At 42.1% G+C, this 13,281-nt stretch overlaps 1 protein-coding gene across 2 annotated transcripts in view; it reads right to left on the reverse strand.

Moving 5' to 3' along the window:
* The window catches only part of NTMT2 (N-terminal Xaa-Pro-Lys N-methyltransferase 2), a 35,427-nt gene extending 22,394 nt beyond the window's left edge, over nt 1-13,033 (reverse strand). The window contains exon 1 of one of the 2 annotated variants that reach the window (XM_061345448.1): nt 12,989-13,033. Coding sequence is in view for 1 of the 2 variants with exons in the window: in XM_061345447.1 (XP_061201431.1) it covers nt 1,894 (1 nt within the window). In the remaining variant the exon portion in view is untranslated. Of the gene's footprint in view, nt 1-1,893; nt 1,998-12,988 lie in introns of those variants that run through there. The other variant, XM_061345447.1, reaches the window with a different exon arrangement.
* Between the last annotated feature and the right edge of the window lie 248 nt (nt 13,034-13,281).

The raw sequence follows: 13,281 nt of genomic DNA on the forward strand, positions 1-13,281 counted from the left end.
GAAAGGACCTTAAGATCATCAAGCTCCAGCCCCCCTGCCATGGGCAGGGACACCTCGCTCTAAACCATATCACCCAAGGCCTCGTCCAACCTAGCCTTGAACACTGCCAGGGATGAAGCATTCACAACCTCCCTGGGCAACCTATTCCAGTGCCTCACCACCCTAACAGGAAAGAATTTCCTCCTTATATCCAATCTAAACTTCCCCTGTTTAAGTTTTAACCCATTACCCCTTGTCCTATCACTACAGTCCCTAATGAAGAGTCCATCCCCAGCATCCCTATAGGCCCCCTTCAGATACTGGAAGGCTGCTATGAGGTCTCCATGTAGCCTTCTCTTCTCCAGGCTGAACAGTCCCAACTTTCTCAGCCGATCTTCATATGGGAGGTGCTCCAGTCCCCTGATCATCCTCGTGGCCCTCCTCTGGACTTGTTGCAACAGTTCCATGTTCTTTTTATGTTGAGGACACCAGAATTGCACATAATACTCCAAGTGAGGTCTCACGAGAGCAGAATAAAGGGGCAGGATCACCTCCTTCAACCTGCTGGTCACTCTCCTTTTGATGCAGCCGAGGATACGGTTGGCTTTCTGGGCTGCAAGCACACACTGCCGGCTCATGTTCATTTTCTCATCGACCAGCACCCCCAAGTCCTTATCTGCAGGGCTGCTCTGAATCTCTTCTCTGCCCAGCCTGTAGCTGTGTCTGGGATTGTTCTGACCCAGGTGTAGGACCTTGCACTTGGCATGGTTGACCTTGCACTTGGCATGGTTAATTTTGTGTATGTCTCTGTCTACAACAGGTCTCATCCTGGTGTCACTCAGCAAAGGGAGTTTTGCTCTTCTGAGACACCATAAAACTCATGAGGATAAACAGGCATGGATACATATGCACCTGCCTTTCCAAGGTACCATTCCCAACCATCCTACACAAACGTGTCAGAAACAACAGTCCACAGGATTAGTTTTTCAGGCTCTCTGGTAACAGTGGTGGTTTTGACTCAGAGTAGTCCTGCCCCACAAAAAAAGGGTGAAGATCTACAGAAGGCATCATAGTTCTATTTATGCTGTTTGCACATGATCAAGACTGTGTCCCTCTTCCAAATAGCTCTATAACCGAAAAGTTAGTGTGAACACACACTCAGGCCTCAGATACTAGTGCAGCTATGTGGGTGAATAACAACAGCATGAAGACTTTTAAATCACTTTCAAAGCACTTCCTGTTGCTGTCAAAGGTTAAGCAAAAACATAGACTTGTGTTCAAAAGTGCCTGGAAAAGTCCACAGAAATACCAGTTGTTTTTTTTTTATTGTTTGTTTTTCCCAAAAAGTGGATGGTATATTCTCTGCCTATTTGTTGGCAGCAGCATCTTACTGTCTTCTGCTAAGAACAACTCACAACTATTTCACATTGTCTCCTAACCCCATATTCTGAACAGGAGTAGTACTGGTCTACCCAGAAGCTGCAAACACTTCGAGCACTATTATATACCTTACATCTCCATTAAAAAGAAGTATGGAGCTTGAGTATGGGCGAAATGACACCCATACTACTTGCAGGATCACTGCTGAAATGTGAGTAAACCAACTTTTCAATTTTAGTTTCCTTTCCCAAACAGCCATCTGATCTTTCTGAAGTTGAAGCCAGCTAGCCATCTTTTTTGTTGGTAGCAGGGACACTGGAGAATCTGTACATTTGGGTAAACTGAAGCCCTACACTAAAATTACAGTAGACACAGTCATTGCCTCGAAAAGCTTCTGGTCTAAAGTAAGAATGTGTTTGAATTTGTATGGGAAAACAAATAGTTCATATTCTTCCCCTTGAAATCAGTTCTAGGACATCACATTTAGCACAGATAAAATGAAGGATCAGCCTGAGTGGCTTCTTGTTAAAATACTTGCAGCTGATCTTCACTTGAGAGTAGCAGGTTTAAAATAAGATATCAGATGTCTTATAATGAGTCACTGCAAGATCCAAGGTAGATCTATTTGTTGGAACATTAAGGTATTTAAAGATAAATTTGGATTACTTTTATAATAGTAGGTAACTACCTCTCTGCAGATCTGAGTTGCACACGCTGCTTCTGAAACACATCGGCTGCAAAGAGAAGGAAAACATGTGCACTAGCTCTACATATCAAGCAGGTCACAAATGGTCAATTTTGCCTCTAAATTACTGTGCTCTGCTTAGAAAACACCTGGTATGCAATATAAATTCCACACGGACAAGCCACCAGGACTGCTGTAAGATGTCTCTTTATCTTAAAAAGACTTTTATATTCATTCTTCTCCCTCACACTCACACCTGGCATATGCTGTCAGGAATACATCTGGTTAAAGCAAGAAATTTTTATCTTTGACAACAAGTTTTTAAAAGTTCCTAAAAACCACAGGGTCATGTTAATAGAAGAGGCACAGGCTGAGAGCACATACGCAGTTATGAGGGCAGTGAAGAAAAGCTGCAGGTTGGATGGCAGGTGGTAACCCTTACAACTGACTTTGCTGCAGCCAGAAAAGCAACTGCCTGTATTTTCGTGACTGCAGCTTCGGTGGCTTATTCAAAGCAGCAGTGTACACCAGTGTCTGGGTGTCAAGCTGAGAAATAGTAATATGACAATGGATGCACTAATTGTCTGACTTGTTGAAGTCCAGAACTCTTAATTACACTCCTCGCCCACCTAACTCTGCACATGGGTCTAATTAGACTCAGCAGTGTTCAGAAGTATTACTGTGGAAATAGTTTGGTTTTGAGTTGAGTATGGAATTGAGAAAAAACAGTGTTTTGGGTTGACGAGAAACTGAAATATTTCTCTTTTCTCACCCCCCAAAAAAAAAAAAATTGTGTCAGGCCAATCAAAAGGTTTTGTTTTGTTTGCAGAGCTTTTTATTTCCCATCTTCCATTTCTTTATTTGTTTATTTGCAACTAAACTTAGGTAAATTTGGTTTCAGTGTCTCATTTGCAAGTGCAAACAACAATAATGTTGTTGTCACCAGTAAGCTAGTCAGTCTTGCAAAATCCCTCTGCAGCAAAAGGACCCAAGGAAATGTAGAGCAGAACAGGTCCTTGGGCAAAGACCCAACCTTGAGATAGGACTTCTGATCTCTCAGGGGAAACCTTGCTTTGAGCCACATTTCCAAAGCAAAGTTCACTGTCTGTAGGTCAGGATGACTCATGTCTTTCAGGGCATATCCTGCACAATTCCCCTGTGCTTTCACGGGTGCAGTCACAGCAGCAATCTGTTATCACTTATACAATTGGAATTTAGCAATCTGGAATTCCATCTGAAGCAACAAAACACAGCATGTGAGCCCTATGGGCAAATACATTATAATTCATGTAAAAGAAATTGGCCAGAGCTTTATCCCAACAGAGGGAATACACAGTTTTTTCCCTCTAATACTTCAAGCTCTGAAGCCAACACTGAATTACATTTTTGAGTGAGTGAAGCCACTCTTAGGTAGGAGTGGGAGCCTGTCTCATCATGCCCCAAGTACAGCGACAGTCACAGTGGGACCCTGATTTGGAGATCCAGAAACAGTATGCTAATGTAAATAGCAATATCTGGGGAGGACTCCTGCATGCTTTGGCTATGACGATTTTATTTGGTCCTAGTTAGGGACTCTCAGTAGGGCTGGGGCTGAAGGGAAAGAAGGGCAGGGTTCCTGACGAAACTGCAGAAGGGGCTTCTCTGTTGTTTTTGATAAGAAGCATGACAGCTGTGCCCACAACATCTGGTTTTCATCGAACCCTAGTGAGAGTTCCTTGCTGAGCCTCTTCCACCCCATATGTGGTGGTTTAATTGATGGAGCCTGAGAAGGTTTTAGGTCCAGCATGGAATGCTGCCTTTCACTGTGATATGTGACTCCAGATACAGTAAGGGCTGGGCTGCTCAGAGTCATCTTTTAATTGCATTTCTTCTCAATATTGAATTTTGCATATATTGCCCTCTGTTGGTTCAAGCACATGGTAAAACTCACTTAGGTGGAAGCTAACAAAAATCTCATTCTGGCTGAGTGGCAGGGTTTGCGGGTTTTGGAAAATGCAGGATCAAGTTAGCTGTAGCCTTGTGCATGCGTGCGTGCACAGTTCATATCCCCCATAGCTCTGTGTTTAAGAATGCAGGCACAGCTCTTTAACCAAATTGGAAGGGGATCTGGAGACTGGCTGTCTCAGTCATTGTGGACTGCACATAAGAAGAGTTTTAAGGACTGACCAGAGGGGATAGTGGTTTGCTGAGCCAGGATAAAGAGGATGTTGCACACTCAGGAAACAGCATGAAAAACAATACAGAAAAGCCTGTGGGAGAACTGGGCAAGTGGGAGATAAGTCTTAATGTCTTTCAGCTCTGGCATGCAACTGCCAGAAATGCTTTGGTAAAAAGTCTCTCAAGGCTTTATTTGTAATTCCAAAGCAAAAGAAAGATGGCAACCCACATCATCAAAGCTCCTTCTGCACACAACACTGCCAGAAAAACATGCCTTTCCACTTCCTCTCAGCTGGATTCTTCCTACCTAATGCATATGATTGACACATCTGCTCAGACCAAAAATATCCTGTCCAGTTATCTTGTCTCTGACAGCAAAGAGCTGCAATAAACAGTCTAAACCCTTTAGCTAGGAAATGTGCTTTGGCTGGTTCTTTGCATTTACATACTGCTCCCATACAAAGCCAGACCAGGTATTTTCTTGAACTCTTTGAAGGCCCAGACAATGAGGGCTCCCATCGTGAGCATACAGGGGTACATACTAATGATGTGACATGCAAGTGGTGATGCCAGGAGGGGACAGCCTTTCGCTGGAGTGTGAACATCAGGACAAAACAGACACTCTGAGGAAGTAGAGGGTGCAATGTGTAACACCAGATCTGTAGAAAGAATTGATATGGGTAGACCATGGGTTAGAGAGACCATTTAGCCTTCTGCAATACGCTTCTCATATTAGAGAGGCTGAGATGTAAAGATCCAGGCTTTCAGATCTTAAGCTCTGACTAGAACCTTTCAAAAGCCAAATGTATGTGTGCTGTCCTTTGGAACCAAAAAATAATCAAGACATGAAAAGTTTGAGATGGTTAAATGTTTCCTCCAGAGGCTGCAGATTAGAAGTCTGGGCAAGTAGCAAAGTGGGGGGGGAACCAACAACAAAAAAAAAAAGAAATAAAAGAAGCAACTCTTAAACGACCTGACAAGGGAAACTTAAATCTTATTTTTAGGGGGTTGGTTGTACTAAAGCTTGAAAAATTAAATCCACAGCTGTCTCCAGAGGGCTATATCTCAGTAAGAAAGCTTCAAGTAAGTTTATCATGTATCCAACACCTAGACATTGGACCTCAGGGACCACTAGGATAATATTTCCTCTGGATTAGCAAGAAAGCTAGCAAGTGACATTTGTATGAGATTAAGTTTAAGGGGTTTTCTTATTATAAAATGATAGATGAAGAATGAGCATGCTGGGAAGTAAAGATCTTGCAGTTTGTAAATCTAACACATACCCATTATTTCTTAAAAAATGCACTGTTATCTCCTAAATTAGTTTTATTTGGTGACATCAGTAATTTGATGGTTTTATGTCTATCATCCTGCCAGTGAGGATCAATGTGTTCTTTATGAGCAATATTTTTAATCTCATAATCCCTTTTATGAGTAATGCTTTTAATTTCAGAGACCATCAGCACTGGCATTGAGAAAATATAACATATATGAAAAAACTTCAAGAAAGAAACTATAGGAAACACAGGATGGATCTGGCACAATTACAGTGCTTTTCTTCTGGGATTCTTCACTACTAGCCAATAAACCAAGGATATGTTGGAATGCTATTAATTAGCTCACCTCGCTGTGCCTTGCCATGACAACTGATATGCTCCTAGGTTCCAGGGAAATCCCATGAACCATATGAGATGGAATACTTAGCTGGGGCTGGGTGAACTAAGGACAACTTCAGTATCTTAACTTTGAAACTGTAAATCCAATAGCAAATTGAGCTATGTACAGAAGGCACAAAATAAAACTTGAACATCTACACAAATGCCGATGGTGAAATTTTTTAGGATAAATAACTTTTTATTTGTTTTACACTTTCTGTGTCTGTCTAAAATACACATGTGAGGAACAGACCACAGGTCCCCACAGCAGAACGCCTACAGTCTGTGGATGGGCTACAGAAATCTAGCATTATCCTGTTCTGCCCATAAAGCACATCAGTGACAATTGTGTCTTCCACTTCTAAGGAAAATCCAGAGTTACAAACCTATGTCCTACTCTGTGCCCATACAGATGCATATGTAGGACATGTAATGAAGAAAAGGTATACATAGCAAAATTAAATGAGGAAAGTGAAACGAAGGGAATTACTTAAACAGCTTACAGATGGTAACTAAATTAGTTGAAAGCTGAAGGATTGTTTTTTCAACACACAGCTCAACAGCATTGTAAAACTTTCAGTATTGTAACCCAGAAGCTCATGAGAAATAGTAATTACCACAGCTGAACTCCTGGGCTCTTGTATTTTCTTACCCACAGGCCAGCCAAACAAGCCCTTGATCCTTCCTTACCCCAGTGCTTTCCAGACTTCTGGAAAGTACAGCTGCTCCTTTACACCTCTCAGGTCTCCTGTTGCCCACCATACACTTTATTTTGAATACCATCACCTTCCTCTTCTGTGTCAGAAGGTGCTCCATACACTTTTTCCTCCCATTCCTTCCCTGTGTCTCATAGCCAGTAACCCCTCTGTCTGTTTCTGTGCTGAGCACAGCACGTGGAATCCACACTGCTCCAGAGCTCAGGCTGATGGCAAGTCACATCCACTCTTTCAGAGGCATCCTATAAAGCTCCTCAGAAAAAGGTATTGTGGCTGGTATCATTCTACCCAGAAATGATGGCTTATGTAGAGTATGAAGTTAGTGCTAGGCATTAAGTGCAGCCTTAAGGCTCTCCTAACTGGGAGGAAAATGCAACCACAGCTCCCATGATAACCCTTCACCCTGTCATCGTCTCCCAGCTGACTGTCACATAGTACATTTCTTCTTACAACTGCCTCTGTTCTATACACTCTTCCAGTTTCCACCCCAGACATGTTGCCACAGATTGTCCTGGGAAGACCAAGTAGAGTGAAGGGGTAAGTGCACTAAATAAAACTGAAGTACAGCATCTGCTTAGGTTCTTGATGAGTCTAAAACCGACTCACCATCCACCTGACCCAATGTACTACTTCTTCTATTATTATCAACCATGATGTAAATAAACCAAATGAGCATAAGAACAGAACCCATGAAAGAATTTACTGTACACTCATCATCCACATCTGCTTTCTTAGATTTAAAAACCAGAGGGACTTCCATGACCATCTAGTTGGCTCTTCAGCATAATACGCATCAGTCCCCCATCCCTGCATCAAGACCAGCCTTATCACTACCAAGGGTAAGGATTACTTCATCCCCATAAACAATATGAAGTCATCCTTCTCACCCATTCAGCACTGGAAAGATTTCAGCTGAAGTACTGTACTCAGGTTTGAGCATGGCTCTTCAAGAAAAGTAAGGGCTGACTGAGTAACTCTGTTAGAAGAAAGAAAGGGTTTTCTTGGAATAATAGCAATTCAGTCCTGGAATAGATTCCCCAGGAAGACTATAATGCACATCACTGAAGATGATATTAGCAATAGGAATAATATTGGTACAAATTCATTGGCTTGGGGCAGCGAGATAGCCTGAAAAAGGTTGCTTCAGCACAGTTTGCTTTGAACCTCAGTCTGTTTGAGCAGGAGCATTTGTTTCACAAAGGCATCTACTCCTGACATAAAGATCGGTAGTAAGGGGGAAGCATCCAGACATAAATCCTAAGGTAAGTTATTCCACTGGTTAAGTGCTACCCCACTAAAATTTTGTGCTTGATTTCAGGTTTAAATTCATCTATGCCTCTCCTTGTGCTTCCACTCTGGTACACTTCTTATGTGCTTTGGTTAAAATTAAGTGGAAACAAATACACAAGTGCTGCTATCTGCAAAAGCAGCATGATTTGCCCTGCTATGAAGAACAAGGTTAGTGGTGTCCAGGACAGTTAAAAAACTTCATGAAAAATATTTTGGCTATAAAGTGTTGTGCAAAATTATTTTTTTTCCTAAGAAATTACTGTTGTCTGAGATATTTATAATCAGTTGTTGAAAAATGAAATTTAGCTTTTGAATATGTTTGAAATGAGTACTTTGCTTTAAGTCAAATGTCTGAGGACACCACTTCAGCTGAGGTACCCATTCCTTACTCTCCCTTTGTTGGTTTTTTTTTTGACAAAACCTGAAAAACGACATTATTTTGAAGCGAAGTAGAAAAATTTGATGATTACATGCAGAATTCTTTTCCTTTGGAGGGAGGCGATGAGAAAGAGGGAGAATTCCTGATTTATGATCAAATATAGACTTGTTCAAGTGTAAAGGAGACCCCTTCTTGAAAACACTTAAGCTGGCACTTAACTTTTATTACTGTGGCAAAATTAAGCATGTGCTTGAGTGGTTGCAGAGTCTGAACCATAAAATGTCATAGCTTTTATAGCACTGAGTCTGCTTTCTGCCTGCTGCATCTAATAAACATTAAGAGGTGAAATTCTGTCCCCATCGGGGTCAATGGTAAAATTCTCATTGACTTCAGAAGAATCAGGATTTAGCACAAAAAATCTCCATTATTGTCACTGCAGCCCACAAGATGACATTAGGAGAGACAGGCCATCTGCTCACTTTTGTATGGACACTTTTATAATTTAATCTTTCTGTTTTCCTTAGCTTAATTAAAATTAACCCAAACAGGAAGCACATCATTGGCTCTTTGGATAGGGATACTTCATTTCAGGCTGTTTGTTAGAAAATAAGCAGAAATGAAATAGTGCACTGTACATACTGAGCACACACAGAACATACTGACATGTGCATGTGGCACTTAGGGACATGGTTTAGTGGTGGACTTAGCAGTGCTAGGATAACAATTAGACTTGATGACTGTAAAGTTTTTTTCCAACCTAGATGATTCTATGATTCTATGAAAATACACAATATAGCTATTCCGTACTCCTCACAGCAAAAGCCCCTCTTAAAAGGTTGGTCCCTTAAAGGAAAAAAAAAAAAAAGAAAAAGCTAATGTAGCACCATTAAAGTACTTTCTATACCTTCCAACACTACTTCGATCAGCCTTGCTTAGGACATGAGTAAACTGGTATTTTTTCTGTAAGCAGCAACCCTAAAGTCTCAAGTCAGGTGCTGAAAGTCCAGGTAGATGGTTGCTTTGCCACATCTTCAGCTGAGCTTGGGTACTGTATTCCTGCCTTGACGGTGTGCATAGGCCTGCATACACAGTTTGTAACACTCCAGCTGTGGAGGAGCACTGAAGCACAAGATGGCATAAGTCAATTTACCACCAGCTGGATATATTCACTCAGCCAAGTGAATAAGAGTACAAGGCCATCAAACAAGATCACTTTCATGGAAGTGAGCAATTTTGATTTGAATAAGCCAAGGGAGAAAACAATATACCCTTTGCTGTATAATGTCTAATTGAAAGTTCTGCTTCTCTATGAAGAGATCCGCTTCTTTTCACATCTTTATTTTTTTCTTTCTACATCTGAAACAGTAAAACCCTACAGCCAATTTTCTTCATTGGTTTAAATAAGCCCCAAATTAATGTATTTAGTTAGGTCAGGGTGCAGTTAAGATATATTATAAAATTCAAATCAAGCTCTCCATATAGAATCCTGTTTTCATTTTTGTGAAGTTTCATGTCCAAGGATAACAAGAGCACCCTTTATTTACCAGCACAATCACGTGTCATACTGAAAATGCCCTTCTCTTGCACAGATGTCCCTGTCACTGCTGATCAAAAAGGCATTCAAGAATCACCTTGATCTGTGTCCCAAAAATTAACTTCATCCAGAAGAGTTTAGCCAGACTTTGTCTTTGCATATCAGATTTTACTTTGACCTCATCTCACTTCTTTCTTCCAATATAAACCTTTAAGCCCAGGGTTTATTACCTCCATACCTCAAATACTTACTGTGTGACAGCACATCAGAACATCAGCATCTCCATCCCCCACTGAGCACATTGTCTAATCACTTAAAATGTTTCTCTGAGAGTCACCCTTTCAGAATGTTGCAGCTTATTTTAGCTAATAAAAAGCCTTAAGGAGTTTCATACATATTTCGTCTTTAAAAGGACTAAGAAAATATCCTGTATGCACTATTTTTCCCTTGAAATCCACCCATGTCTTTTTTTCCTGAGAGTAAGGTTCAATCTTAGATGGAGAGATTATAAATCTCAAAATTGCTTTGGTTTCTTAATTGCACAAGACATAAATTAACCTAATACATTTTAACAATTCTTTCTTCTATAGAAAAGCAACGTTGCTTATTCTGTTTGATTTTTTTTTCTTCCACAATGATATAAAAAAGATTGTGTAGGACTCAATGAAAAAAGTATGGAACTCTGTCTGGGGACAGGGGATCAGTTAACAGAGAGTTTGTGGGTCAGGGTTAAAGGGAAAACAGTGATGGAAGACACTACTGTGGGGATCTGTTACAGACTGCCTAATCAAGAGGAACCTGCAGATGAAGCACTCTATAGGCAGATAGGTAAAGCCTTACGCTCGCAGGCCCTTGTTCAACCACCCTGACATCTGTTGGAGTGGCACTACCGCCCGGCACAAGCAATCCAGGAGGTTCCTCGATTGTGTGGTAGACAACTTCCTTCTGCAGGTAATAGAGGAGCCGACAAGGAGAGGTGCCATGCTTGACCTCGTGCTCACCAACAGGGAGGCACTGGCTGGAAATGTTACACTCCAGGGCAGCCTTGGATGCAGCAATCACGAGATGGTCGAATTCGAGATCCTCAGGGCAGTGAGAAGAGCGTGCAGCAAGCCCACTGCCCTGTACTTAAACAGAGCAGAATTTGGCCTCTTCAGGAACATTAGATTCCATGGCATATAGCCCTGGAGGGCAGGGGGGCCCAAGAATCTTGGTTGATATTCAAGGATCACCTGCTACAACCTCAGGAGTGTTGCATCCCAACTAAAAAGAAGTGCAACAGGAGGGCCAGGAGACCTCCTTAGATGAATAAGGAGCTGCTGAGGAAAATTCAGATGAAAAAAGAGGCTTATAAAAGGTGGAAGCAAGGACAGGTGGCCTGGTAAGAATACAGGGATGTTGCCTGGGAAGCTAGGCACCAGGTTAGGAAAGCTAAGGCCCAGTTAGACTTAAACTTGGCTAGGGATGTTAAGGATAACAGGAAGGGATTCTATAGGTATGTAGCGAATAAAAAAAAGACTAGGGAGAACGTAGGCCCCCTCAGGAAGCTATCGGGAGAACTGGCTATAAAGGATTTGGAGAAGGCTGAGGTTCTGAATGATTTCTTTGCCTCAGTCTTCACTGGCAAAGTCTCTGACCACACCACACAAGTCTTGGAAGGCAGGCAGAAGCAGGGACTGTGAGAATGAAGACCTTGAGCCCACTGTAGGAGAGGAGCTGGTTTGAGACCATCTTAAAAACCTGAACGTACAGAAGTCCATGGGACCTGATGAAATCCATCTGCGGGTCCTGAAGGAGCTGGTGAATGAAGTTGCTAAGCCACTGGCCATCATATCTGAAAAATCATGGCAGTCAGGTGAAGTTCCCAACAACTGGAAAAAGGGAAATATAACCCCCATTTTCAAGAAGGGGAAAATGGATGACCCGGGGAATTACAGACCAGTCAGTCTCACCTCTGTGCCTGGCAAAATCTTGGAGTAGATTCTCCTGGAAGGCATGTTAAGGCACATGAGAAACAACAAGGTGCTTGGTGACAGCCAGCATGGCTTCACTAAGGGGAAATCGTGCCTGACCAATTTGGTGGCCTTCTATGATGGGGCAAGAGAACTGATGGGACAGGAGTAGAGCAGTTCATGTCATTTACCTGGACTTGTGTAAAGCGTTTGACACTGCCCCACATGACATTCTTGTTTCTAAATTGGAGAGACATCAATTTGATAGGTGGACCACTTTGTGGATAAAGAACTGGCTGGATAGCCACATGCAAACAGCTGTGGTCAACGGCTCAATGTCAGGCTGGAGACCAGTAATGAGTGGTGTCCTTCAGGGACTGGTGTTGGGACAGGTCTTGTTCAACATCTTTGTCGGTGTCAGGGACAGTGGGATTGAGTGCACCCTTATCAAGTTTGCCTATGACACCAAGCTGTGTGGTTTGGTTGATACGCTGGAGGGAAGGAATGCCATCCAGAGGGACCCTTACACACTTGGAGGTGGGTTGATGCCAAGTTTAACCATGACAAGTGCAAGGTCCTACACCTGGGTCGGAGCAATCCCACGCACAGCTACAGGCTGGGCAGAGAAGAGATTCGGAGGATGATCAGGGTACTGGAGCACCTCCCATATGAAGATCGGCTGAGAAAGTTGGGGCTGTTCAGCCTGGAGAAGAGAAGGCTGTGTGGAGACCTCATAGCAGCCTTCCAGTATCTGAAGGAGACCTATAGGGATGCTGGGGAGGAATACTTCATTAGGGACTGTAGTGGCAAGACAAGGGGTAACGGGTTCAAATTTAAACAGGGAAGTTTAGATTGGATATAAGGAAGAAATTCTTTCCTGTTATGGTGGTGAGGCACTGGAATGGGTTGCCCAGGGAGGTTGTGAATGCTCCATCCCCGGCAGTGATCAAGACCAGGTTGGACGAAGCCTTGGGTGATATGTTTTAGTGTGAGGTGTCCCTGCCCATGGCAAGGGGGTTGGAACTAGATGATCTTAAGGTCCTTTACAACCCTAACTATTCTATGACTCTATGATTCTAAATCATTTTCAACATACAGTCTTGTGGTTATATACCAAGGGCCCATATAAAGCTCACTGAAGACAATGGAAGCATCTTTTTTGACTTCAAAATCAGGGTTAGCTCTAGCACTTTTCAGTCACAATTAATTTGATTTATACTAAGAGAACCAATAGGAAAAAATTGTCAAATTACAAAGTTACCATGAGACAGTATGGTGGGCGTTGCTCTGATGTCATGGACAGCATTCTGTCAAGTTAACTCCTGGCCACATCTTGAGGAAAGGAAAAAAAAACCAACCTCAATTTTCTGCATAAAAAGGGTAGGGTTTTCACGTTTTTAATGCAAAGAACAAAAATATTGCTAATTTCTTCACCTATTCTACAAAAATGTTTTTGTCCATTTCTTCTACACATCTTCTACCACATATAGTTAACTTGAGAACACTCCATATTTCTTTCCTCTTGTTCTATTTAACCACCTGCTTCACTCTTCT

Source organism: Neopsephotus bourkii, unplaced genomic scaffold (assembly GCF_033783945.1).
Source record: "Neopsephotus bourkii isolate Nb327-2 ecotype Australia unplaced genomic scaffold, CSIRO-AGI_Nbou_v1 NB_234, whole genome shotgun sequence".
NCBI classification, from domain to species: Eukaryota; Metazoa; Chordata; class Aves; order Psittaciformes; family Psittacidae; genus Neopsephotus; species Neopsephotus bourkii.